At 53.6% G+C, this 23719-nt stretch overlaps 1 protein-coding gene across 2 annotated transcripts in view; it reads left to right on the forward strand.

Annotated features, from left to right (window-relative positions):
- MSI2 (musashi RNA binding protein 2) overlaps nt 1-23719 on the forward strand; it is a 388273-nt gene that overhangs the window by 355730 nt on the left and 8824 nt on the right. For both annotated transcript variants that reach the window (XM_029211534.1, XM_029211535.1), the window contains exons 11-12: nt 2052-2114; nt 23564-23718. In XM_029211534.1, coding sequence (XP_029067367.1) covers nt 2052-2114; nt 23564-23718 — 218 coding nt within the window. The remainder of the gene's footprint in view (nt 1-2051; nt 2115-23563; nt 23719) is intronic.

The raw sequence follows: 23719 nt of genomic DNA on the forward strand, positions 1-23719 counted from the left end.
GTTGCCACAGAGTGGGTGCTGTGAGGGCTGTCTCTGCTGTTCTGGGCACACTGGGGGGCTCCCCTCCCCTGCTCCCCCGCCCCCAACACCTGTCACTCCGCTTAGCCCCGTTTTGATGGTTGAGTTTAAATTCAGCCCTTAGCTGAGCAGTCTCCAGCAGGAGCCTTTATCTGAGATTAGGGATAATGGATTTCCTTTCTTGGATCAGGTTTTTTTTTTTCCTCCCTCTTTCCTCTCTCTTTCTCTTGGACTTTTTGTCCAAAATGCACTCAACTCCAGAAAAGAGAGCTTTTGTTAAAAGTCTTCTTACTGACTCAACTCCCCCCCCCCAGCTCTGTCCCCCCTCCCTCCCCCCACCACCATTTTTTTCATGCTTCCAAGGAAACCTGTTTCAAGTAAGAAGTGAGAGAGTACAAAAGAATAAGGACCTTCCTCCTGTCCCCGCCCTCATCCTTCTCCCTCAGGGTCCCCTGAGCCCTGCTCCGGGCCTGCAGCAGAGCCTGGTGTAGAGCTGGGATGGGGAGAAATAACTTGACATCTTCCTTATTTTCCTTCAGCACTTTGCGCAAGCACCACATCTTCAGAAATCTAGATCCTGCCTGGAAGAAATGGGGAGGGGACTTGGTGGGGGAGTCCCTTCCCTGGTCTTGGCAGGCAGGGGTCATTGCTGTGTACATTTATTTCACCTGGATCTTTCTTTTTCCCCCTTCAACAGCCCTATTACCATATTTAAATGCAAGTATGTCTCTTTTCATTGGCATTTGAAGTAGCTTAGCCTGACGTTTCTAGTATAGCTCCTTCCCTTCTGAACTTCTTTCCTCCCCAGTAGTTCTGTGTAGCTAGGGCAATAGTCTTAGAGTTTAGCGGGCTTCTAGTTTGCTGTGTTTGGGGGACGGCCCTCTCTCTCCTTTCTCTCCTCCCCTGCTCCCCGGTGCATGTTCCCTTACCGCCCTCGTCCTGTAGCAGCTCCTCATCTGGAAGGCTCAGTGGCCAACGCTGAGCCCCTCCGTTGGGCTCTTTGCTTGCTGCTGGCTTCTGGCACATCATTTAAAACCACAGGCACCGGACACGGGTCTTGGGATCAGGCCTCCGAGCGTCTGCTTGGAGGTAGATTGTTCCACGCGTGGGGGAGAGTGTCTGTGTGTGTCCCAGGGCGTGGCTGTGCGTGAACGTGCTAGTGGCCGAAAGAAGCCCGGGGGAGGGGACGTGCCCACCTCTTCCTTCACCTGGACACTCTGCAGCCACGCTGGGTCACCTTGTCCTTCTGACGTTTAGTCCCACTGCTGGGACAGCCTTGCTGCCTGGTGCGTTGTCAGATCAAAACCCCCGGGAGACCCTTCAATGCCAACTTGATTGGGACGGTGGAGCTCAGACAGAAGAACCAGATCTAAATCCCCCTCATGTGCCTCCAGAGCCACAGGCCCACCCCACGTCGGTCTCTGCGGCCCCACACTTCCTCCCCGAGCTGGACCCCCAGAATGCTTCACCCCTAGGCCTGGGGCCGTGATGCTGCTGGCACTGAAGTGTGGAGTCAAGATGGCCAAGCCAGCCTGAGGCCTCCGGAGAACAGCTAGGCTTAAGGCGTCTCCTGGCCAAGGTGCCTGTAGTGTCAAGAGGCCACCCCCAGGGCCTCCTGCCTATGGCTCAGGGCTGACTGCACCTCAGGGACCCCTGCCTGTGACCGGGCCATGCTTGACCCCACCCAGCTCTTGACAAGCCCTGGGGAATCACCAAGGTGCCCGTGCAGGGGCCGCAGGGAGCTCGCCCTGCTCTCAAGAGAAGTTACTCTTCATTCTCTTCCGTTATTTTGGTGTGCCGTCTAGAACCAGTTTCCCGGGTGACAAATGTGTGGCAATCAAACACACCTAAAGATGCTGTGCCTTCCAGAAGCCTGAGCGCCACTTATCCATGTCCCTCCTAAAGGCCGACCCATGGACCTCCCTTCCCCCCCCTGTCTTCTGTGTCGGGGCGGGGGACATGGCCTGTGAGACGCGTCTGTCCGTGGCCCTTTCCAGGACCCTCCTTCACCCCAGCTCCTCTCTCTCTGCCAGGCTTCCCAGCAGCGGCTTATGGACCAGTGGCAGCGGCAGCGGTGGCGGCAGCACGAGGATCAGGTAGGAAGGTGTGCGGGCCAGGCGGCTCCCAGGCATGCCCAGTGTGCAGGGGAAGGTAAAGGCCCTGTTGGATGTGTGGCTGCGTCTGCCCACCACTCTCACCACAGCCCGGAGGGGGCGGGGGCGGCCCCAGCGGGGGGTCAGTCCCGGGGCCGCAAACCAAAGGTAGATGGTGATTCCCTCCCTCGAAAGAGAAAAATGGATTCTTTTGGACTTCGGACGGGCCCCTTCACCTGACAGCCGGCTTCAGGGCACCCGTGGGCATTTCCCTCCTTGGCTTTTGCTGGTTCACAAGGCCCCCTGCCTCGAGTCTCTGACCCAGCCAGAGAAGTTCTAGGTTGCCAAGGGAGACTCACAGTCCATCCATGTGGTCCTGGCCTTGGAGCAACCCACCCCTTTGGCCCCTGCTGCCCTTGGCAAGGGGGCTTGCTGATCCGGGGCTAAACCCCGAGTCCCTGAGGGTCAAATGTGAGGCCAACCCTGACCCCAGGGAGTGAGGCTGCTCTTCCTGAAGCCCCCGGGCCATCCCAGACTCTCTTCTGAGCCAAGACCAGAGAGCTCTGAGACTCTAGCTGCCAAGGGAATTGGGGTGTTCCCTCCCATGAGGTTGCCCAGGTCATTTGGTCTCCAAATCCAACCTTTGAGGGGGTCTGGGACCCTTGGGGTGAGCTGGGAACCTTTCCCCAGTGGCACTGTGGGCTCAGGCTGGAGCTGGGCCGTTGTCCCTCTCCCCCAGATGCCCTCTGCCTTCCTGAGCAAGCAGGGCTTCTGCTGTGTGCTCCCCCATCCCCCAGGCCACCGAGAGGCCCCCCACCTCCTAAACCCGGGAGCCATGGTTTGCAGCTCTCCCCCAACACCCCGCGGCCAGGGCGCTGGAGCACCCAGGGAAGTTTAGTTTGATGTAACAGGGCTCTGAGGAGGGCCGGGGGAGGGAGGTGCTGCTGAGGGTACCAGGAAATGGGGCATTAAAAGCCCAGAGGGCAAACGCCAAAAAGACCCAAACCCTCGGTGGTAAGAGACTGGCACAGTGAGGCCCTTTGGAAATGTCAGTAAAAATCCGTTCCATGCAAACTGGCACTGCCTCAAGCTACAAAGGACCCACTCCCCTGAGCCACCCGCTGGGGGCTTGTTTGGAGGGGCCAGGGAATTCTCAGGGGGCTGCTAAGGGCGTTAGCCAGAGAGCTGGGCGGGGGCACCGGGCGCCTTTCCTCGGCTTCCGCCCGCCCAGCCGGCCTCCGAAGCTCCCACCGGCCCTCTGGCCAGCGTCTCTTGGTCCCCCTGCCCTGGGGGCGGGTTGCACAGCTGCCTAGTGTCTCCCTGTTCCATTTGGTTTTTTAACTTGAGAGCTTTTTGGTATCATGATAAACGAGCCTCTGTCCTACCTGTGCCTGGGGGAAGGGACAACAAAAAGAAAAATCCTGAGATTTTTGAGTGTTGTTGGTTGTTGTTTTCTCCGTTCAGTTTCTTTCTTATTGTAACTTGGATTATGAAACTAAACTTTAACCCAAAATTAACCCTGCCTCTCTCCCCACCCCCATTCTCCCTGACTTCATGGCAAGTTTAAAGGGCAGCATGGGGTTCTTTGAGAGTCTGAGAGTGGTCTCCCCATGGTCTCTGCCCCCTTCTGCCACCCCTGCCCTCTCCCAGACCCCCAGAGCCAGGCGGGAGTCCCACCCATCCCCTCTAACTCCTAACCCCAAAGGTCAGAGCCATCTCCAACCACCCTTTTTTTTTCAGGATCAGTGGTGTTTTATTTGTAGCCATTTCCATCAGGAGCAAAGTCTCCCACAGGCCATTCTAGGTCAGCCATGCTCATCACCGCACTGTTAGTGAATTCTCTTCAGGAGTGTGCTCCCAGACCCCCTGCCCACACCAGCCTGGGTTAGCGCAAGGAGTAAATCCTCAGCTCGGAGGTGCCCACCCCAGGATGCAGGCTCGGCCAGGAAGCTGTAGGGCACCCCCCAGTGCAGCCTGGGTGTGCCCGAGGGTGATGACCAGGCTGTGCCTGCCAAAGTCAGAACACTGCCCAGGCTGGAACACACCTGCCCACGTGTAGACAGGGTAGCTCGGCCCCCACCCCCTACCCCCTTTGAACCTGGAGCAGGGTTACAAGGCTGGGGAAGGAAGATCTCCACCTGTCTTTCTCTTAGTGCATTTTGACCTGTAAGGACTCTCCCCTTCCTCCCTCCCTCCCCCTAGAAAATGATCTGGACTCCAAGTCTGGCAGGATGGCCAATTATTTACCTGTCATAGTGGCCCCTGGGTGGCATTTTGGCATGTATGGGAGGGGCTACACAGACTTATTTGGGTGTGTGCATCGGCCCAGGCCAGCAGGGGGGCTCACTGAGGGCTGATTGCCTGGTCTACCTTCACCGCCTCCTGCAATCCTGCCCCACCCATCCCAGCTCCTCCCCCGGGGACAGGGATGCTCCTTCAGCCCCCCAGCCGCCCCCCGCCCCACGCAGCCTCGGCTGTTGGGGGGCATTACAAGTTCAACTGCATTCTCTCATAGGGAGAAGCTGGTCTAGGGAGTCTGTGGAGTGCCGCCCTTGGGCTTGGTCCCATGCTGAACCTGGCCGGGGACTCAGAACAGTGGGAAACAGGGCCTCTGCTCCCCAGGGGCTCTCAGGCTTGGCTTAGAGATCAGGTGGACTATGAAAGGCCCTCTTTGCACTTTCATTTTTCTCAAGCTCCACAGTTTTGTGTGGGTTTTCCCTTCCTTATTATGACGTGCCGGGGGAGCTTCCTGAGCAGAAGCTCCAGCCGGAGGCCGTGGGGTGGGAAGCAAGCAGCTTCGGTTCTGATGAGCTGGGCAACGGCATCCGTCAGGGCTGCGGTGTCAGGGTAGGAGGGCCCTGGGCCTGGAGCTCTGCACCCACCTCAGCCGACTTCTCTGGGCCAGCCTGCCCTGGACCTGAGGTGGGTGGGCTCGGGTGACCCCCAGGGGGAGGTCCCGGCGACTCCTAGATGACTTCACTATCAGTGTCACTTTTCTTTTACCTTCACCCGGAAGTTTGAAACGTCATCTTTTCTTGTGCTCAGTCAAGACTTTGTTTGTTTATTTTGATCGTATCCATTCAGTTCCAGTGGCCCCATCATGCCCCTCCCCCAAAACCTAAATCAAGTTTGGTAAACGACTCCCCCGGACAAGTGAGGGAAATGGTTCGACTCTCCAGGCTATTTGATTTCTGGGTGGCATCGCGGGTGGGTCCGTGTATCAGTCTTAGGCCCCGGCCCCAGCCCAGCCCCAGCCCAGCCAGGACCCCTTACTGTGCTTTACACTTGCCAGCTTTGTTCCCATCTAGTGACATGAGCTCCTGACGGTGGTGGTGAGTGTGAGAGTCATGTTCTGTTGTCTTTTCTCTTGCTTGGTTGGGGCTGCGGTGAGAGTGTCTCTGAGGCATACTCTCCCGCCTCTCTTACACTAGGATCTGCACACCTCCTCTCAAACTCTCTTCTGAGCACGCTCAGCGGGAAGGTTTGTCCACACCTATTAATCCTCTCTCAGTGTCCAGCTTCCTGTTAGTACCAGCTGGTTTGCATGTTTTTGCTTGTTCAGATGAAACAGTTCAAGAAACAAACTCATATCCAACTCTCGAGAAATGTCTTTTTTTGTACACTTTCGTTTTCGATTTTTTTTTTTTATTAGTTACAGCTCTGAAACACCTGTTGTCCAGTAAAACATTTCACACCCCCTGCCTGTTCTTAGATTGTATGTCTCTGTGGGACTGAACTAAATGCATGCACTGTAGTAGATGTACTGGTAGCCGTAGCCGTAGTTGTAGAACATGCATTGTTGAGTTGATATTACAGGGCCTCGGACAGCTCGGCACAGCACGGCTGTCTGCAGGATAGCGTGGGGGCCAGGAAGAGAAGGGGCTCCATATTTTCAATGTTGCCAAAGGGCTTGGATCCATGTTCCTGCCATCAGCCACCACCACCTCCCCTCACACTCCCTGCTCCCCCAGTCCAGGACTGGGTCACCACCCTCAGCTCTAGCCTTCCCAACTGAGATCTCTCTTAATAGTGTCCAGCTATAGTGAAAGAGAATGGAATCAGGGTTGGAAGGAGTCTTACAGTTCTTCCTTGTTCCTGTCTTCCTCCTGTGGTTCTTGAACAGATCAGGTCTTTTTTTACTTCTGAAGGCCTAGCAGCAAGGCTTCTCCAAGCCCTCTACTCCTTGAGTCCTTTGCCAGCTCACATCCAGCCCTTCAGGGATTCAGGTCCTTGTGGCAGCCCTGTCTACATGGTCGGAGGGGAAATGAAATATGATGGGGAGAGGGATTAAGATCTCAAGATCCTTAGTCTGCAGACAGGGGATGCATTTGGTCTTAGTCGAGGTCGGCATTTGTTCTTACGGTTGGTGAAGGTAAAAGGAGAAAGGGTGGAAGGGAAGTGGGGCGAGAGGGGTGACATTCCTGCTGTGGAGATTACTGGAACCGCTTCATGAGGAGGGGAGGGGAGGGGAGGGGAGGGGAGTGGTGGAGCGGAAGGGGGCCTGTAATATCCAAAGAGGAGGCCACAGTTTGCCAGCATCGCCCCAGGAAGACTTCCCAGTCCTGCAGCCTCTGCCCTGGGTTCAGGGCGTGTGCAGTCAGCCATCTCTGGACACTTGGTCTCCCCTCCATTTGTGGTGACAAATCATAAGACAGTGCAGAGGTCTCTTAGAGCTCTTGGAGGCATCCCTAACCTTCGTAAGTTGATGGAAGATGAAGCAGTAGTTGCCACCTGGGACCTGCTCCTAAAGCCAGGCTGGTTGGTGGCTGTGACCCAACGCTGCAGGACGCAGGTGGGATCTGAACGTTCAGGGTGCAAGTTATTACCAGAGGAGACAGAAGCCCAGGAAGTCCCCATAAGAGTGTGCAAAATGGTAGCCCGTGGCATGTGGCCCAGTTGGGGTGGACCAGGATTGAATGTGAGCCGGCAGGTCGGCCAGACTGAGGGCCCCGAGGCCCAGGAAGGGAGATCTGGGAGGAGCCGGCCTTCTAGCCCAGTCTTCATGGGGGTAGGAGTGGGCAATGGCAGAGGGAGAAGCTGGAACTGTCAGGCTTCGGGCCTACTGAAGCCGTAGATTGACCCAGAATGGGGAGCAGCAGAAGAGGGTGGGGACAGAGGCAGAGAGAGCAGAAAATCCCCACCCCACCCCCCACCCCCGCCTGAATCCTAGGTCTGGCTTTGCTGCCCTGTGGCTGGACATCCCTGAGTTTCTGTTCCAGTAAAATTCAAGTCTGGGGATAGAATAAATCATTTAACTTGAGCCATAAAGTAAACACTTTGGGGAAGAGAGTAGATCTCAGACCCACCCCACTTTTATCTCAGGACATCTTCCATGTCCCCAGTGAAATCCTTTGCCTCCTGTGTGTTCGGGGCTGAGGGAGTCCACTCACTCCTCCAGCTGCTGGAGGAGTGCGGACATTGTCTGCGCCGGTTGCGGCACAAGCCTTAGGGTTCCCAGGTGTTGCTTTCAACAAGCCTGTACCGAAGGTTTGCTTTGTGCCAGGCACCAAGGCATATAAAGGCGGGTAACACTTCTTGCCTTCAGTGGTCTGAGAATCTAGATTCCTTCCACTGAAAGCCCCTATTTCCCACGATGCGTTGTTTCTGGCACTGTCAGCTTCATTTAGAAAAGGAAAATGGATCGCTGTGCTGCCTTTATTGCTCAAGATGGCTTTCCTGGGCCTCCGTTAGCAGAATCCGACGTCCAGGAAAGGGGGGTGGGGCGCGGGGTTGCAGTGCAGGCATCTCTTCTTTCCCGCCCAGGCTCCCTTGTGCTAGCAGCAAGCATCCCCTGGGGGCTGTGACCCCAAGGTGGCCCATCTGTGGGTAAGGTCACGGGGACACCCTCTCATTGGAATAGAGCCAGCACAGTAGCCCAGAGGGAGAGAAAATCTGTGAGCTGTTAGGACTGCTAACCAGCCAGATACTTGAAAGACTGTCCCGGAACATATATCCCCCAGTCACTGCCTTGTGCTCTGGGCATGGGCACCTTGTTTCTCAGTTTGTCATTAAAATCTTCATTTCTGGGAGAGCCAGGACTTTGCCCGTAAAGAGTCCAGCATTGGATTTCAGTAACCCCAGTGAATTTATAATAATGTGCAGAGCTGCCCACCTCTGACCTCATCTTCATTCATTTTCCAAGGGCTTTTGGACCAACTCTGTTGAGGATAAAATACATCAGCTCTAATCAATAATTTTGTAATAGAAATACCATGCACTTGATAAATCAACTCTAGTGCATTTAGTGACTAGCCTCAAAGCCCAGACCTAAGTATGAGTTAATCCTAAAGTGAATGGAGTGGGAGAATGTTAATGGTCTTTTAAATCAGTGGAATTATTTTCAGTGGGTGACACATCCGTGCCCGCCCCCTGAGCTGGCTGGCCTTCTCACATGCTGGCTTGGGAGCACAGGCCCTGCTGTCTGGAGGAGGGGTGGGAAGAATGGTGCCCTTGAGAGTTCTATAACAGCACATAGAGCCCAATACAGAGGGGCAAAGGAATCCCCTCCTTGTACTCTGGGCTGGGTGGGGGCACTGCAGGATCTGGGGAGCCCCAAAAGTTGGTGAACCCACGTGTTGGTGAGAGTCATCAAAGGAGCACATACCTGGGTACATCATGGTTCCTTGTGTTCCTACAGAGCTAAGGCTGTCACGTCTATTACTGCAGCTACCCCGTGAGATGGGCAGAAAGGCAGAAGGTTTGGGCTCAATTTTACATGTTTGTTTTTATGAGAAAGCTGGGCTGCAGAGTGGTCACATGACTTATCCAAAGTCACACAGCTGGTTACCTGGTTAGTGAGGCTTTGGTCAAGGGTAAAGAACCCTGAACTTGAACCCAGGTCTTTGGCCTCCTTTAAGTAGCCCTGGGAGGAACCACGTTTGTTCATGAAGGACTCACCTGCCGCCCAGACACCCTGCACATATAGGAGCGTCCTGGGAAAGCCCAGCAGCCTCGGCTGCCAGCTCTGTGTCGGCTGAGGACTCAGGCTCCAAGACTTCACAGTCCGACCTTTCAGATGTAGATTTCAGAACCGGACCCAGGGCACGTCTGCCGTGGACAGACAGATGCTTATTAAGTGTTCGACAACAGTGATTATTATTATATGTGACAGGCACCGTCCTAGGCCTTGATTCAGGGTACTTTGAGCTGTATCAGAAAACCCAGCTCAGTGTGATTAAATATTACAGGGGATTTATTGGCTGACATCCTGGAAGCTCTATTGGAAGAGTGAGCTTCATGTGTTCAGGGCTCATTTCCTGCAGTTTTCTTAGCTTTGCCCTCCTTCTCATTTCGATATTGTCTTTTTGTTGGTTTCCTATGATGGCAAAATGGCTACAGCAGTTTCCTGCCTCACATTACCCTGTCTAGAAGAAGAGGGGCGTCAGGTGGTCCAGGATTCCAGCAAAAGTCCAGAACTTTGTGCCATTTGGTTAAGGCCTAGGTTACAAGAAGCGATCACTGAGGGTGGGATCTGACCCCTCTAAACCCAGCTAAAGGAGCTAAAGGAGCTCCGACACAGTGGAAGAAGGATGGATTTCCAAAGGCAAATCTGGGTACTGATAAAAGGGGGGGGGAAAGAGACTGATGCTAGCAGCCTGGAAGCTCATAGATGACTCCAGAGCACAGTCCCTGCCCTAGAGGCTCTCCCAGCCTAGCATGGAGACTAATGTGTACTTACAATATGAGGCCTAAGCCAGGTAAAGGAGGAGCACAGAGCTGTGGGGGGAAGTCGAGGAAGGTTTCACAGGGGAGCGAGTATCTATACTTTTAAAGGACAGATAGGAGCTCCCCAGGGAGCCTAGGGAAACAGCTTATGCAAAGCCACCAGAAGAACAGAGTGATTTTGAAGTCCTGCAAATGGTTCACTCTGACTAGAAAATAAAATGCACTGGGGTTGAGGGCAACAGCTAGCTAGAGAGCTGGGCAGAGTCAGAGCAGGGGATCCTTAGTGCCATGCTAAAGAGCCTGGATTCACCTAGGTGACTGGGAGCCTCAGAGAGGCCTGAAACCAAGAAGTGACATCAGATTTGTTTGTTAGACAAGCCAGACAGCAGGGTGGATTAGAGAGACGAGAGGGGAGGCATAAGGACAAGTGACAAACCATGAAATTGTAAACACTCCATAAATGTTCATATATAGCTGCCCAGTAAGAGATACTGTGGGCCTTTTACCCTTCCCCATTAGCTGATTAACTCTGGGCTCAACGTCATGCTGGTTGGGGGACAGTGGGAGGCTGTCTAATGGGCGGTGGTGATATAGGCTTGAAGAGGTAGAGACAGGCTAGAGTCCGGGAGAGGGAGACTTTGAAAGCCCAATTGATATAGTCATATTGGTGGGAGAGAGAGGCTCATATTCTTTATGGCAGTGGAACTCAGTAAAGACAGAACCAAGTAAGGAAGATCAACCTGGCAGTGGCCCAGCAAAGCCCAATCTGACCCCTTAATCCCTGGGGCTGTGCTGGGTTTGTGGTCTGGAGCAAGGGGAGGAGAGCAATGCAGACCCTGGAGGGCATTCCATCATGGGGAGTCCACCTTCGTTTCCAGCAGTTCTCCTTTGCTTCTGCCAACAAGTTGTTGTTCATTCCCTGCTCGGGGCTATTGGTTCCCATTCCTGTGCCCTCATGGCAGCCACTGCCCTCGTCCTTTCTGCCAGTCCATTTCCCTCTGTCCTCATCTTTGGTCCCTCTGTTCAAATCTGGCTCAGAACACCAGGAAACCACACCCGATTAACCCTCCCTGGGATGCCCCCTCCTTCGCTCTAGCTTCTCAATGTGATCTTGTGTCCTCAGTCTTCTTCCTGATTGGTGAGTTCTCCTCAGTGAAAGGCAGGATTTTGAGTCTTTGGAAGATATTTTGCACGTTATCTCAGAGTGGTGCCTGCCTTCTCCAACAATATGAACCATCAATCCTCCAGGAGGCAGTCAGCCTCGTTCTTATTATAGATGAGTAATTACTGTGCAATTAGAGAAGGCAGAAAACAAAGGGGCCCTTTGTTCCTGGATGCTCATTAATAAATACAAAGGTCTCCCCTTTCCATCCTGGGATCCTGCACAACAGGAGGTGGGCAAATAATGCTTTTGAACAGCTGTGATTGGCTGTTGCAATTAGATCTGTCAGGATGAGAGAGCCACAGCGATATCCACTCTACGGCATGGACCAGAGGGTTCCAGCCGGCATCTCAAAATTCAAACCCACCTGGGAGGTCCCTTGAGGGAAGGATATCTTGCAAGTGGTGGACAGAATGCTAAAGACACTTCCTAGCCAATTTTAATAAAATAATGGTAACAGTAATGTGTTAATGATAACTCACATGTATTATGAGTGAGTCATGTACCCTGCTAAGCCCACCTCCCTTATCCCGTTTTATTCTCATAGCCCTAGGAAATGGGTGCTGTCATTCCCATTCCCATTTTTAAGGTTTAAAAACTGTGGCTTGGGCTTCCCTGGTGGCGCAGTGGTTGAGAGTCCGCCTGCCGATGCAGGGGACACGGGTTCGTGCCCCGGTCTGGGCCATGGAGCGGCTAGGCCCGTGAGCTATGGCCACTGAGCCTGCGCATCCGGAGCCTGTGCTCCGCAACGGGAGAGGCCACAACAGTGAGAGGCCCGCGTACCGCAAAAAAAAAAAAAACAAAACAAAACCTGTGGCTTAGCATGTGTGAGGTGTCAGAGGCAGGATCTGAGCCTAGGTCTGTCTCATCGGACAGCGCCTGTCAGCAGACGCTCCATCGTACCAGTCCTGCCATACCTGCAAAGCTCTGCATCTTTGAAACATACCCTCAACAAGACCAACCGCTGCCATCAGCTCAGTTCCCCATACCCCTGGTGGCGGAGAGAGCCCGGTCATTTTCAGGAGGCATTATATGTGTTTTTTGCACCTGCTTCTGCTGTTGCAGACTTCACATCACGGTTCTGTCTGGCTTTAGCTGACATTTCCGATCTGGCTTCTGGTCTCTGAATCTCTTCAGACCAAAGGCACACAAAGGAGGCCCAGAGGAGGCACGGTCGGGTAAGTGTGAGCCAGGCTAAAGATCATTATTAGAAAGGAGCCTTTAGCTAAAACGAAACTGAAGGAAGTTAGCCACTGCCTGAAGGAAACTAGGCCATGAAGCAGGGGAGGACGCTTTGGGCAAGACTCTTCCCGGTAGGGATGTTAACATCCCTTCACGTGAGCTGTGAGGACTTAATCTGGAAGGTCGCTGGGAAGCCCAGCCCAGCCCTGAGGCTGGGAGGGGATTGGCCGCCCAGTTGCCGGGGCTTTGCCTTAAGCCAGTGGCTGGGAGGGGCGGCGCCGGAGGCGGGAGCAGTGGGCTCCTCCGCCAATCGTCCTGCAGGGAGGCTGGGCTCCCAGTACCATGGCAACAGTACCATGAGCAGGGGCTCATTTGTTTTGTTGATGAGCAATTACTACGCAATTAGAGAAAGCTAAAAATAAAGGGGCCCTTTGTTCCTAGTTACTTATTAATATTAATAAAACGGTCTGTCCAGTTAACGCAAACCTGTGCGCCTGTGGTAGAGCCCACTGTGGGAGGCAAAGGCTGCCCAGCCCCGCTTTCCCCTCTCTTTCTGGAAGTTTTTTCTGACTGTAACGTGCAGAGGGTAGGCTTTCCCCGTCCTGGCCGGCAGAGGAGATGCTCACAGCCTTACCAACACATGTGGACCCAGGATGCCCTGGAGTCAGGGCGTCGGTCAGGCACTGATCCAGGCAGAAGAGCCTGGTCGTGTCAACCCAGCCTCCAGAGAAAAGACCACAAACACGGCAGCAAAACCAGAAAACATGGGCCTGAGTTGGAAGAAACCTCTCGCCCAGTTTTGCTATGTACCCTTGGCCACGTTGTTCGACTTTTCTGGGTCTAGGTCGTTCAGCGCCAGGTGCATAAAATAGTCTCTAAACCTTCCGCTGAGGTAGCCCCTGAGATTTCAGTGTCTCCCCTCCCACCTGGCTTGAAGAGAAACCAATCAGACTTGGAAATGACTTGCTAGAAGGTTACTTGGTTGTTCAGGGGTTGACCCCACAACTTCTGGCGTCTGGCCTTGGAGATGGAAACAGCTCAGAGGCATCCCTTATACCCCTTCCCCGTCCAGGGGGAGGGTTATCTTGCGGATTAATCAGATAAGGGTGATGAGAGGCTTTTAAGAAGAAGCAGGAGAAGAGAAGGAGGAGGTGGAGGAGGAAGAAGAAGAAGAAGAAGATGATGACAAGAGCGTAGAAGGAAGAGCAGGGAATCAGAAGACTTGGTTCCTGTCTGGCTTCTGCCAACAACAAGCTGGTTGATTTGGGGGCAAAGGATTTCAGACTGTTGGGTTCTTGGGCACCATTCAGCTCTATAGCTCTGTATTGCTGCTGTTTCCAAAGCTCTGGATCCCTTATCATTGGGAGCAAAAGGTTGACAGTGATAGTGCCTTAAGATCTGCGAGGAGTGACCGAAGAGAAAGCCAGGGGCTTCCAAGTGATGAGGCAACTGGTAGGGATGCATTTGAAAAAATCAGTCACCCATTTTTTTAATGTGTGAAGGCAATGAGAGGGATAGACATATTTCCAGAATTGTGTATCATTAAAACAAAACAAAACAAAACCAACCCTATAGTCAGATTTCCATCCTTGTGTGTGGTTGATTAACCCTTTAGGGTTTGGCACTCTGGAAGGTATTCACTAATAAAGGTGGACCTGTTAATAGCTGTCGTCGATGAGCTGTGGAACTGGGGCGAACGCAGTGGTTCTTGAACTTGGCTACATGTTAGAATCACCTAGGGAGTTCTTAAAATTCCTAGTGTCCAGGCCACACTGTAGATCCATCAAATCAGAATCTACAGGGGGATGGCGGGAGGTGGGGGGCACGGTGGGCAGGCCTCAGCGTTACTTAAAAGCTCCCCAGGCAAGTCCAACCTGTAACCATGGACTCAAATACCATCAGGTTCTTGCTAGATATGGAGCCTCACACCATCTCTGTGACTTTGTCATCAGCATCCCTACCTCAGAAACAGATAAATCGAGCCAAGCCAGACAGTTCACCCCAGCCTCCTCTAATGAGCTGGTCTGGGATCCTTAGCCGGCAGCCTTGGAGCCCAGGCCTCTCCTGCCCGCCACTGGTCCTCCCGGCAGGGCCAGGAAACCCACCCCTCCAGGCTGGGCTGAAGGGGTCTTTGTCCGCATAGATGGATTCTCCTGCCTCTCCCCCCTGAGATTGAGAGCATGTACCCATAGAGCCAGCAGCCCGGAGCAACCGTAAACAGGGAAGCAGCCACCCTCCTTGACTGTCTGACGAATGGGGGCCTTTTGGTAAGGTCGGAGTTTGTTTGTTATTAAAGACCTAATTAGAAACATGAGAGGGAGCTGAATGGCGCCATGCTTGGCCAATTAGTGACATGTATGCGCCCGCTTTGAACTTCAAGGACACAGAGCTATTAGTGCTTACATCAAACACGGATTAAACTCCTGTGCCTTTATAATCATTAAAGACGGGCTGCTCCAGTGGAAAAGCCTCAGGTCCTCAAGGGGCTGCCCCTTGGGCATCCTTCCCACTCCACCCGCTGGCTGCTAGGGCCCCAAACAGTGAGTTTCCATGAAATGTGATCAGGCAGTAAATACTGAGGGTGCTAGGGCATGCCAGCTCCCCACAGGACAGCCCTCAGCAGACTGGAGTCTTTGGGGACTGAGACCAGCCCTCTGGTTGCTCTTTCTAGGGTGGGAGGGCTTCCTTTCTCTCTGGCAGTGCCCTTTCCACCTCCCCCTGACCCCAGCGATGCCGCATGCCTGCTTCGTGCCCGGTCTTGTTCTGGGATGTGGCACAGAGGAGGGTGGTCTAGTCCTCAGGTGAGAGGCTGACCCCTTTCTCCTGTGGCAGGCATGGCCCAACCTCAGGGAGCCCCCGGTCTGATGGGGGAGACACCCCCGCCACCAGGGAGCTCCCAATTTGGAAAGGGCAGCAGGACCCATGCCCTCGGGAGCTGGCATTCCAACATTGGGGCTTTGATTCCTTGTCCTTGATTTTGTGACCTCTGTGAGGCCAAGAAATATCCAAATAAACAGAAGAAACCTTCTCAAACTATGATGCAAGGAAGGACAACTGGGCAGTGTGATTCAGTTTAAAAAGCAGCCCGGGGGAGTAGCCCTGAAGACCAAGTGAGAGCTGGTTTCAGTCAGTCTGAGGCACTGTGAGACCCTGGACACATCCCCTCATGGCCCCAGCCCTCGGTTTCCTTGTCGGCAGCCCCAGGGCCATAAAACCCATCTTACAAGTTGTTTGGAGCGTGAACAGGATGGTGTTAAACGCCTGCCAGTGTGCCTGGCACGCAGTAGGTGCTCAGTGAATCTTAGTTCCCTTTCTAGCCTGGCACCCCGAGAAACCACAGCTTCTAGAACCCTGTGCCCCTTGCCTCCAGACCCCGTTTTGCCTGAACTAGTATGAGGCTTTCCCCCGCCCCACCTTTGCTAACTGGGACAGGGCATCACCTCATCCCTTCCGAGCTTTTCATCGTGACTGAGGATACTACAAGGATGTAGTTCCGGCCTTGGGTTTCACAGCGTTTTCTGTTAACAGTAGTTTTAGTGAAGGAAATGTACGCTGGGGCTGCAGTGAGTGGAGTCACTTACAAGACACAAGCAAGGACCCGACCCTTCTGGCTGGGGGCGGGCAGGGTGAGAATTAGAAAGCGAGCACGCACAGCGCGGCTGGGGCGCCTGGGTCCATGCGGGGAGAAGCCAGACTGGTTTCCTTTTTGAAAAGATAAAGAGGTGGGTGTGCCTCGGGGACACAGGGGGTCACCCGAGCAAAACACAGCCAGGCAGATTCTCAGGATTAAACTAGGAGACCCTTGGAGCCGCAGAACTGTTACAGAGAGAGACGGAGTCCTTCCCAGGCCACACACTCCCTAACCTCCTTTCCTTCTGATTCTCAGGTCAGGGAGGGCTGGAATGGGAGGCTCTGGCATCGCCCATGTGCTGCTCCTTGCCCGTGCTAACCTGTGTGGGCCTGGAACCTGAAACCAGTTAATTTAGGGAAGAGGCAGCAGGATGTGAGTGTTAAAACACCCACCGCCTGCTTCAGTCGAACCATAAACATTTGTCTCTGGGGTTGACTTCCCCTCGTCTTCTGAAGCACTTGAGAGGCTCAGGGTGGAAGTGTTGTTGAAAGGCTGCTTTATATCCCAGAGGAATCAGGATCACCACCTTGCGTTCACTCCTTGTGGCCTGAGCTGGAGCGGCCACTGGGGTCCCTTCCTTGGGGAAGCTGCTGCAGCCGGGCAGACAGTTCACACTGGCAGAGCGAGTACCACCTAGGCCCCAGGGACTCACGTCGTGGCCTTTCCTTCCCTGGGGCCCCTCGCCCCCTTCTTCCTTAGAACATGCGAACAAGGTCAGTCCCTCAAGACCCCTGGGGTCTGGGAGAAACAAGAACCTGATGGTGGCCCCAGAAAGTTCGTTCTTTGCCCTCATGACAAAAGCTTGGTTTCTTTGGCCATCAGGCCCAGGCCCACTCAAGGCTACTGCATCCCCAGAATTTACCCCGTGAGCAGATGGTAGCCAGCCACTGACCCCCTTCCTCCCCCTTCCCTCCATCCCAACTAACGCAGCCTAGTCCTTTGGTTGGAAGAGACACACCCACACCCAAATCAGGGCTGATAAGAAAAAAGCATCGAGATGGAAAGCGAATGAGATGTTTTCTGCTGAGATTGTACAACAAGAGAAAGTATAAAGTACCGGCCACAAAGCCCTCCTCGGATATAGGTCCTTTGCGGGTGCTTGGGGCTGTCTCCTCACGCTGACCTGAGTGGTAGTGTGAGTATCCCGGTTCACTAATAACCCAGGATGTGAGGGGTTTGGAGCCGACCAGCAGTGACGTTATCTCTTTAGGGGATGTGATTTGACCAGAAGCTGAGACCATGCTACAGAATAATGAGTCCCAAGTCTTAGGTTCCACTGTCCATCAATTCCCCACTTAAGATAGGCCAGCACTAACCAACGGACATCTACACTGACCTCCGTAGTCTGAAGCAGGCTAGGTGTTGAGCAAACAAGCAGTTGCCACCACTGAAACCGACAGTCGGGATGCTTGTGACGCTGACTCCCTCCGCCCAGTGAATGAGCTGACACTCTCCATGTGTCCTGTGCGGTATTTATGATGAGCCGGGCGTCACTGGATGTGTCCAGACTTGTTGATACCAGGCTGAGTTTGTCCTTCTCAGTAATATACGGGTTTGTATATGGAGACAGGGAGAAAGAAATACCATCACATTGCTCTCTCAAGCCTCCCCCAGTTTTAAAGTATGTCTTCTCCTTGCCTTCTGAAATAGCTTGAATTTCAGCAGAGCTTAAAAAAAAAAAAAAATGTTGTATATAAAATTGATTGTCCCTGCATCTGGGTCCCTGAACTGATTTGACTTAAATTGAGTGAGTCATACAGTTTTCCCAGGTTAGATGTAACTGCTGGCCCTCTCTGTCTCCCTCTGCCACCTCCAGGCTAAGCTCTAGGGGGAAAGTTTGAGCCAGGATCCCTGGGACACAGTGGCCGGGCAGACTGCTGGATGCAATTCCCTCCTTGCCCTGCTGGTAATTCACAGCTGAGGGTTTCTCCTTCCGTTATCAGAAGCAGGTGTATCTTTTCAGGCTGACCTTTCCCATCAGACCACCTGCATTAATTTACAGTGGGCACGCCTTCCAGAGGGCACAGTGAGGCTGCAGACTGGGGCCATCAACTCTGTTTCAAGGAAGGCCTCGGCTGCCTGGTTGCTGTTCCTCAGAGCCCCCCAGCAAGGAGAGGGGCTGTTCAGAGGCAGGTCTCCGCTTCTGACAGCCACCTGGCATTATGGACCCAGCATCCACTGAGGCCCCCGTGTTGTAGGGGAATCGGGCAGCTTGCTCTTGCTCTGGAGAACACAGGGTCCCGTGAGAACCCGGAGGGTCCCCACCTTCCACACGCCCCCCGCCTTGAGGGGTCCCTTGCTGACATGAGACACAGGCTCTGCTGCTGTGGAGTTTTAATCCGGGCGGAGAGAAGCATGATATAGACAAGGTGAGTGTCGGAGGGGCGGTGACTCTGGTCTCTTTTCCCTGGCATCAGCCTATCAGCAGAGCCCCTCTACTCATTCCTTTTTCAGTCGCTTTCTTTAAATTCTCTAAAACAAACAAAAACCCCTAAAATCTAGTGTGATGAGTTAACACAGCCCTGCCCTCGAAGAATATCACGTCGGCTTATGCTCCGGGTCCTCCATTCTGCGGGAGCTGGGGGTTGGGAACAGGGCCACGACACCGTCAGCCCAGACCAGACTCCCCTCCCTTGTCCCTGTGGGAGGCATAATGAGTTCTGCTGGGCAGCAGGTTACCTTCTGAGCTGGGCTTGCTGAGGACGGGCCCACCAACTGCATTTGCCTTGTGAGCAGCACACACTCTGTCCCAGAAATGTCCTGGGGGCCTCGAGGCCCCTCCTGAGATTAAACCTGGCAGCAACACATAATTCACCAAGAAGAAGATTGAAATTGTCTTGAGGGCTGGCCCTGCCTTTTGGTGAAACGTGAGACCCACGAAACGAGGACCCAGGCCTAAGGCTGGGACTTGGCAGGGCCCTGGTTTGTCCCAGATATGTGGCCTGAGCTCATCTGGAAAAGACTTTGGAAACAGTTCCTTTCTCTGGATCAGTAATAACCTACTTTTCAAGCCTTAGAGCCAGAGGCGCCCTCCCAGGGGTGCCCCCCCTTAGAGTCCTGGGCCCTAGCGTTCTGCCCCAGGTCCAGTGGCATCACTTTGGGATCATACAGAAGTACTGGGACTTCCATACCTTTCCTAGACCTACAGTGAGGCTGTCCTGATTCTCACTGCCCCCCGCCACGACTTCCCCACCCTCGGTGACGAATTCCACTCTCAGCCCAGCGCCTCCTGACCACAGCTGGGCAGAACCACATGCAGACTGTAAGCCCTCCATAAGGCAGGCGTCTCCTGGGTTTGCTGTCAAACCCCGAGGGGCCCACGAGCTTTGGGTCCAGCCCCTGCAGGTGAGAGTCTGAGCCTGCAGGACAGACCTTGGATAAGGTCTTTGGATGGCTTTCCTGGGTCAGCCATCAAGGTGTTTTCTTCCCTTGATGGCCAGGAAGTTCCTCCTTTTATCTGATGGGAAGTGCCTCCAAATTTAATTCAAATGCGTTTCCTCTTGCTGGCCTCTGAGATATACTTTCCTGTCCCCCAGTCCCCAGAGTCCTTTCATCGGGTCCAAGGTGATTAAGTGCACCAGGTGGATGAAATAGATCCTTTTGTGAATCACTTCCTGATTTGTATGGCCAGTGAATTGTACTCTCCTACATCAGATTTTCCTAAATCTGCGTACGGTACTTGTCTTGTTGGGCTCTGCATAGACAGCTATGTCAAATATAGGTGTATTTGTTTTATACTTGACAAGTTCCAGAGCACTGTCTCTTTTGCGTTTTCGCCACAGCCCACGGAGAGTCAGGCTGAGTAGGGCAGGCAGCACTCACGTGTCGCAGGTGAGGACTCCAACCGGTGAGGGGTTGACACTCAGGCGTGTAGCCGGAGGTCAGGGCCAGGGTCACACTCAGGTCTTCTGACTCCAAGTCCAGTGTTCCCTTTCTCTGCACCATAGCTGCCTCCCTGAGCATACCTGCTGCCTGGACCCAAAAAGTCCAGAGGATGCTGGGGGACAGGGCGAGGCGTAAAGAGGAGCCTGCCCGGTATTAAACCACCGCTGTGGACGCTGCCCAGAGCAGCCGATGGGAAAGTGACCCTGCTCCCTCACAGCAAGCCCCCAAACTGCAACCTGGCCCAGGGCTTGCCCAAGGCCACTTAGCATTCACAGCTTCTGCTGCAAAAATGCCAGGGTGTTTGCAGGACACTGTCCTCCTCTGGGACAGGAGTCAGAATGTCCGATTTATAAACCTCAGCACTGTTTATTTAGCAGCACATACTGAGACCCCTCCCTCCCTCCCCATCCCCCCCCCCCACACACACCCCCCCCCAGCTGAGCAGGAGACGGGCGTCCTTGCCCACTAAGAGTAATGTCCCGTCCCCTCTTCCTGACCTGATCCTGGCCTGTGGGACATTTCTGGCCCCTCAAAATGAGCCTGGAGGCAACCTCCAAGGAGACAGACCATTGAAAATTGACTGAGGGGTGACTGGAACAGAAAGCACCCTTAGGTCAGGGGCTCGGAGTCATGCTTCTCCCCCTGCCTCTCCTCTCAAGGTCACAGCTTGGAGGGGAGGGCCTCCTCCTTTACTGTGTAACCAGCCAGTGTGCAGTGCGAACCTCCCAAAAGAAGAAAATCGCTTTGTCCCTAATGCCTTCCCACCATCAGACAGCGGGAACAGCCGCCGACACGTTGGCGTGCGCAGTGCCCTGCCCCTTTCTTCCCGAGCAGCAGAGCCGCTGCTGGGTAGAGCATTCCCAGAGATCGTGGGTTCGGGCCATCTCGTTGGCTTGTTAACATGCTTTCTGGAGCCTGGGTCTTCCGCCCACAGAGAAGGAGGGAGTCATTGACCAAGGGGCCCAGAGACCCGGCCCCTCCATGCCCTCAGCCTTTGAGGGTGCAGCATCCACTGTCCAGAAGCCCAGAGAAAAAGGACCAGCCCAGGACCAGGTGCTTCTTGCCTGCCAGCTGCACCCTCGGCGGGAACCCACAGCCTGATCTTTCACCCTTGGCTGGGGACCGTCTGCAGGGTGACTCTGAGCTGGGGCTCCGGCATTAGGAGGGCAGGTGTATATTCACGCGAGACTTAGGGTTTTAGAGCTGCATTTTAATACAGTGCCTTCTCAGCCGTGATACTGGTGTCATTTGATGGAAGAGGACTGAGAGGGGAGGGGCAATGTAGGCCTAAGAAGAGCTACTTACTGTGAAATTCCCTTCAGGCCAACTCTCAAGCTGCAGTCCTCCTGGGCACACAGGCTCGTGAGAGGTAGCCGGGGGCTGGGCCAAATACCACCAGCCCTCCTGTCTTCTAAGCCTCCGGAGGGGCGTGTTTCAGGACATGCCGCCTCCTGTCTCCCAGGCTGCCTCCTCTGGCTGGATTAGTCTCTGGATGGCCCTACCCCTGCTGGAAGAAGCCAAGATGGAGACGTCCCTTCTCCCTGGCTTCTAGATAGGCGGGCCTGCCCACTGTCCTCCTGGATCCTCATCTGGACACAGGAGAAAGGGGTCAAAAAGTCTTCCTATCTTGCACTGTGGCCCACTGCCCACACCCCTGCTCTCCACCCTGAAACAGAGCCAGCTAGATACTTTGTTGGTTACTTGGTATAGGAGCGGGGTCAGCTGCCTGGGTGAACCAGGAGTCCGCTGTCTGAGCTCCCTCAGTTTTCCTAGCCCGGAGGAAGAAAGTGTGTGAGACCGAGATAATGCTGCCTTTTGAATATCGCAGCTCACTCCATGAGTGAGCAAGGCCAAACGTTATCTGCAAGTTTAATCTTCTGTATTCAAAAATCCCATCCCCCTTTGTCTGCCGGTGCCTTCCCAAATCAGCAACTCACTTGCTCGAAGCCTCTGTGATTTTTTTTCTCTTTAACCTGTTCTTCCCATCGGCCAGTTTCTTCCTTTCTCAGCACAGCTTCCAAGGGGCCTGACCTTGGGGCCTCCTGCCCTAGAGGGCATCCCAAGGTAGCAGCTTGCCTGTTCTCTGCTGAGTCAAGAGCCAGGCCCAGCTTGGCTTGCTCTCCTTTGCATCTTCGTGTCCTGTCCCAGTCTCCAACTGGCCTGGCTGGAGTGCATCTTCGGTCTCTTCCCATCCCGGCAACAAGTGGGTAGAAATCAATCCACGTCTGGCTCTTCAATCCCCCCGGCCCAGAAGTGAGGGGCTCCAACCACAGGTCTGCGGGGCAAGGCCATGGCCCAGAGCAGACTTGCAGATGTTCTTCCCTTCTGCCACTGAGGGCGGGTGGCCACAGGGCAGAGGGAAGTGCCGAGGGGGGCAGGAGGGAGAAGGCTGTTGGGAGGAGCAGCCCCTGGGAGCCATGGAAATGCGTGGAAGCCAGATTGTCTGGTTCTTTGAGATGGGTTAGTTGTAGCCCAGAACTGGCCAGCCCCAGACTCACCTTGAGCTTTAAAAATCAATGAGAACTTATTTTTACAGTTAAAAAAAAAATTTTTTTTTTCCGTTAGGGAAAAGAAAAAGTTTAAGCTACTAAGGAGAAATGAAGATGAGACAAAATGAACCTGGTTGACAGGCTGTGGCCCTTGCTGGGGAGGGAATGATGGAATTTGGGGGAGGCTAAGGGAGGGAGCCTGAGGCAGTGTCTCCTCCCACTGCCCCCTCCGCACTGCCACTCTCAGGTCTGTGGGTGTGAAGTCCCATCTCTCTGTAGCGAAGGTACATTCCTAGCTCTTTTCCTGTCTGGAGACTATATCTGAAGATAACCAACAGAAAGCAGACATTTCGGTCAGATATGCTTTAGTGATAAATTGGTTCAGTCAGTATGCTCTGAATTCATACTTGTCTTTTTTTTTTTAAACGAAAGGAAAAAAAAAGTTTAAATCCCCCCTTTCCTTCTACTGCAGGAGGTGAGTGTGTGGGTGTCCGGTAGAATCATTGGCATTCACTCAGCTTCAGCCCCAGAGCCTCCAGCTTTGCCATCCCCACCCCATCCCCTCCCTCCATCCCCAGCTCTCCACCCCAGAAGGGAACCCTCTGCCACCATCATTACTGTTATGTTAAGATGCCCAAATTTTCCATGACATATCCCATCCTCCGACCACGTTCAGTATTGATGATGTTCATACAGGGATATAAATGGGAGGGGTGGGCAGGGAGGGAGCAGCCAGTGGGGAGGGGGGAAGTGGTTGGTGGGGGGGAGGGGCGCTGAAGATCTTTTTTGACTTTTTTTTGTTTAAAACAAATTTGTCATTTAATGGATCCAAAAACAAACCAGAAAAGAAAAAATGAAAGAAAAAGCAAATCAAAAATCCCCTCCCCAAAGATTTTTTTTTTCCTGGACACAAATTGCTTTGTTTCCTGTCACATTTTAATATCAATATTAACACAATGTGTAGTCTAAAACTAGTTCCTTTGTAGTTTGCATGGGATGTGAATGCTGTCTCAACGTGCCCAGATCTAGACAAGACTGCATGAGCATCAATTCAGATGTGAAAAAAAAAAAAAAACTCTTTCTCTCTCTCTCTTCCATATATACCTCTATTTCTATTGTGATAATTTGGTGGGCAGTGAAGCACCTCCGGTTGGTTGCCGTAGTGTGTTGAATGATTGTTTTTTCTTCTCTCTATTTTTGGAGCTCCGAGCTTCTTAGTAGTAGCCTGGGCTGAGTATCCTTGAGTCCCTGCTGATGTCTTCGCATGGCCTTGGTTCAGTGTTAGAAGTTGGGCCTCAGCTGTTTTTCTGGAGTGTTTGGCTTGTAATGACCGGTGCATGCGTGGCTTCTGGCCTCATACCCAGCTCTATTCTCTGCACACCAGTCCTGAATAGCTACAGTGCTCAACCGAATTTTGGCGCGCCCGCTTCCCCGGCAGGCTCCAACCCGGCGCGGCCCGGAGGCTTCCCGGGGGCCAACAGCCCAGGACCTGTCGCCGATCTCTACGGCCCTGCCAGCCAGGACTCCGGAGTGGGGAATTACATAAGTGCGGCCAGCCCACAGCCGGGCTCAGGCTTCGGCCACGGCATAGCTG

The sequence above is a fragment of the Monodon monoceros genome, unplaced genomic scaffold (genome assembly GCF_005190385.1).
Source record: "Monodon monoceros isolate NGI ecotype Baffin Bay Population unplaced genomic scaffold, NGI_Narwhal_1 Super_Scaffold_9, whole genome shotgun sequence".
NCBI lineage: Eukaryota > Metazoa > Chordata > Mammalia > Artiodactyla > Monodontidae > Monodon > Monodon monoceros.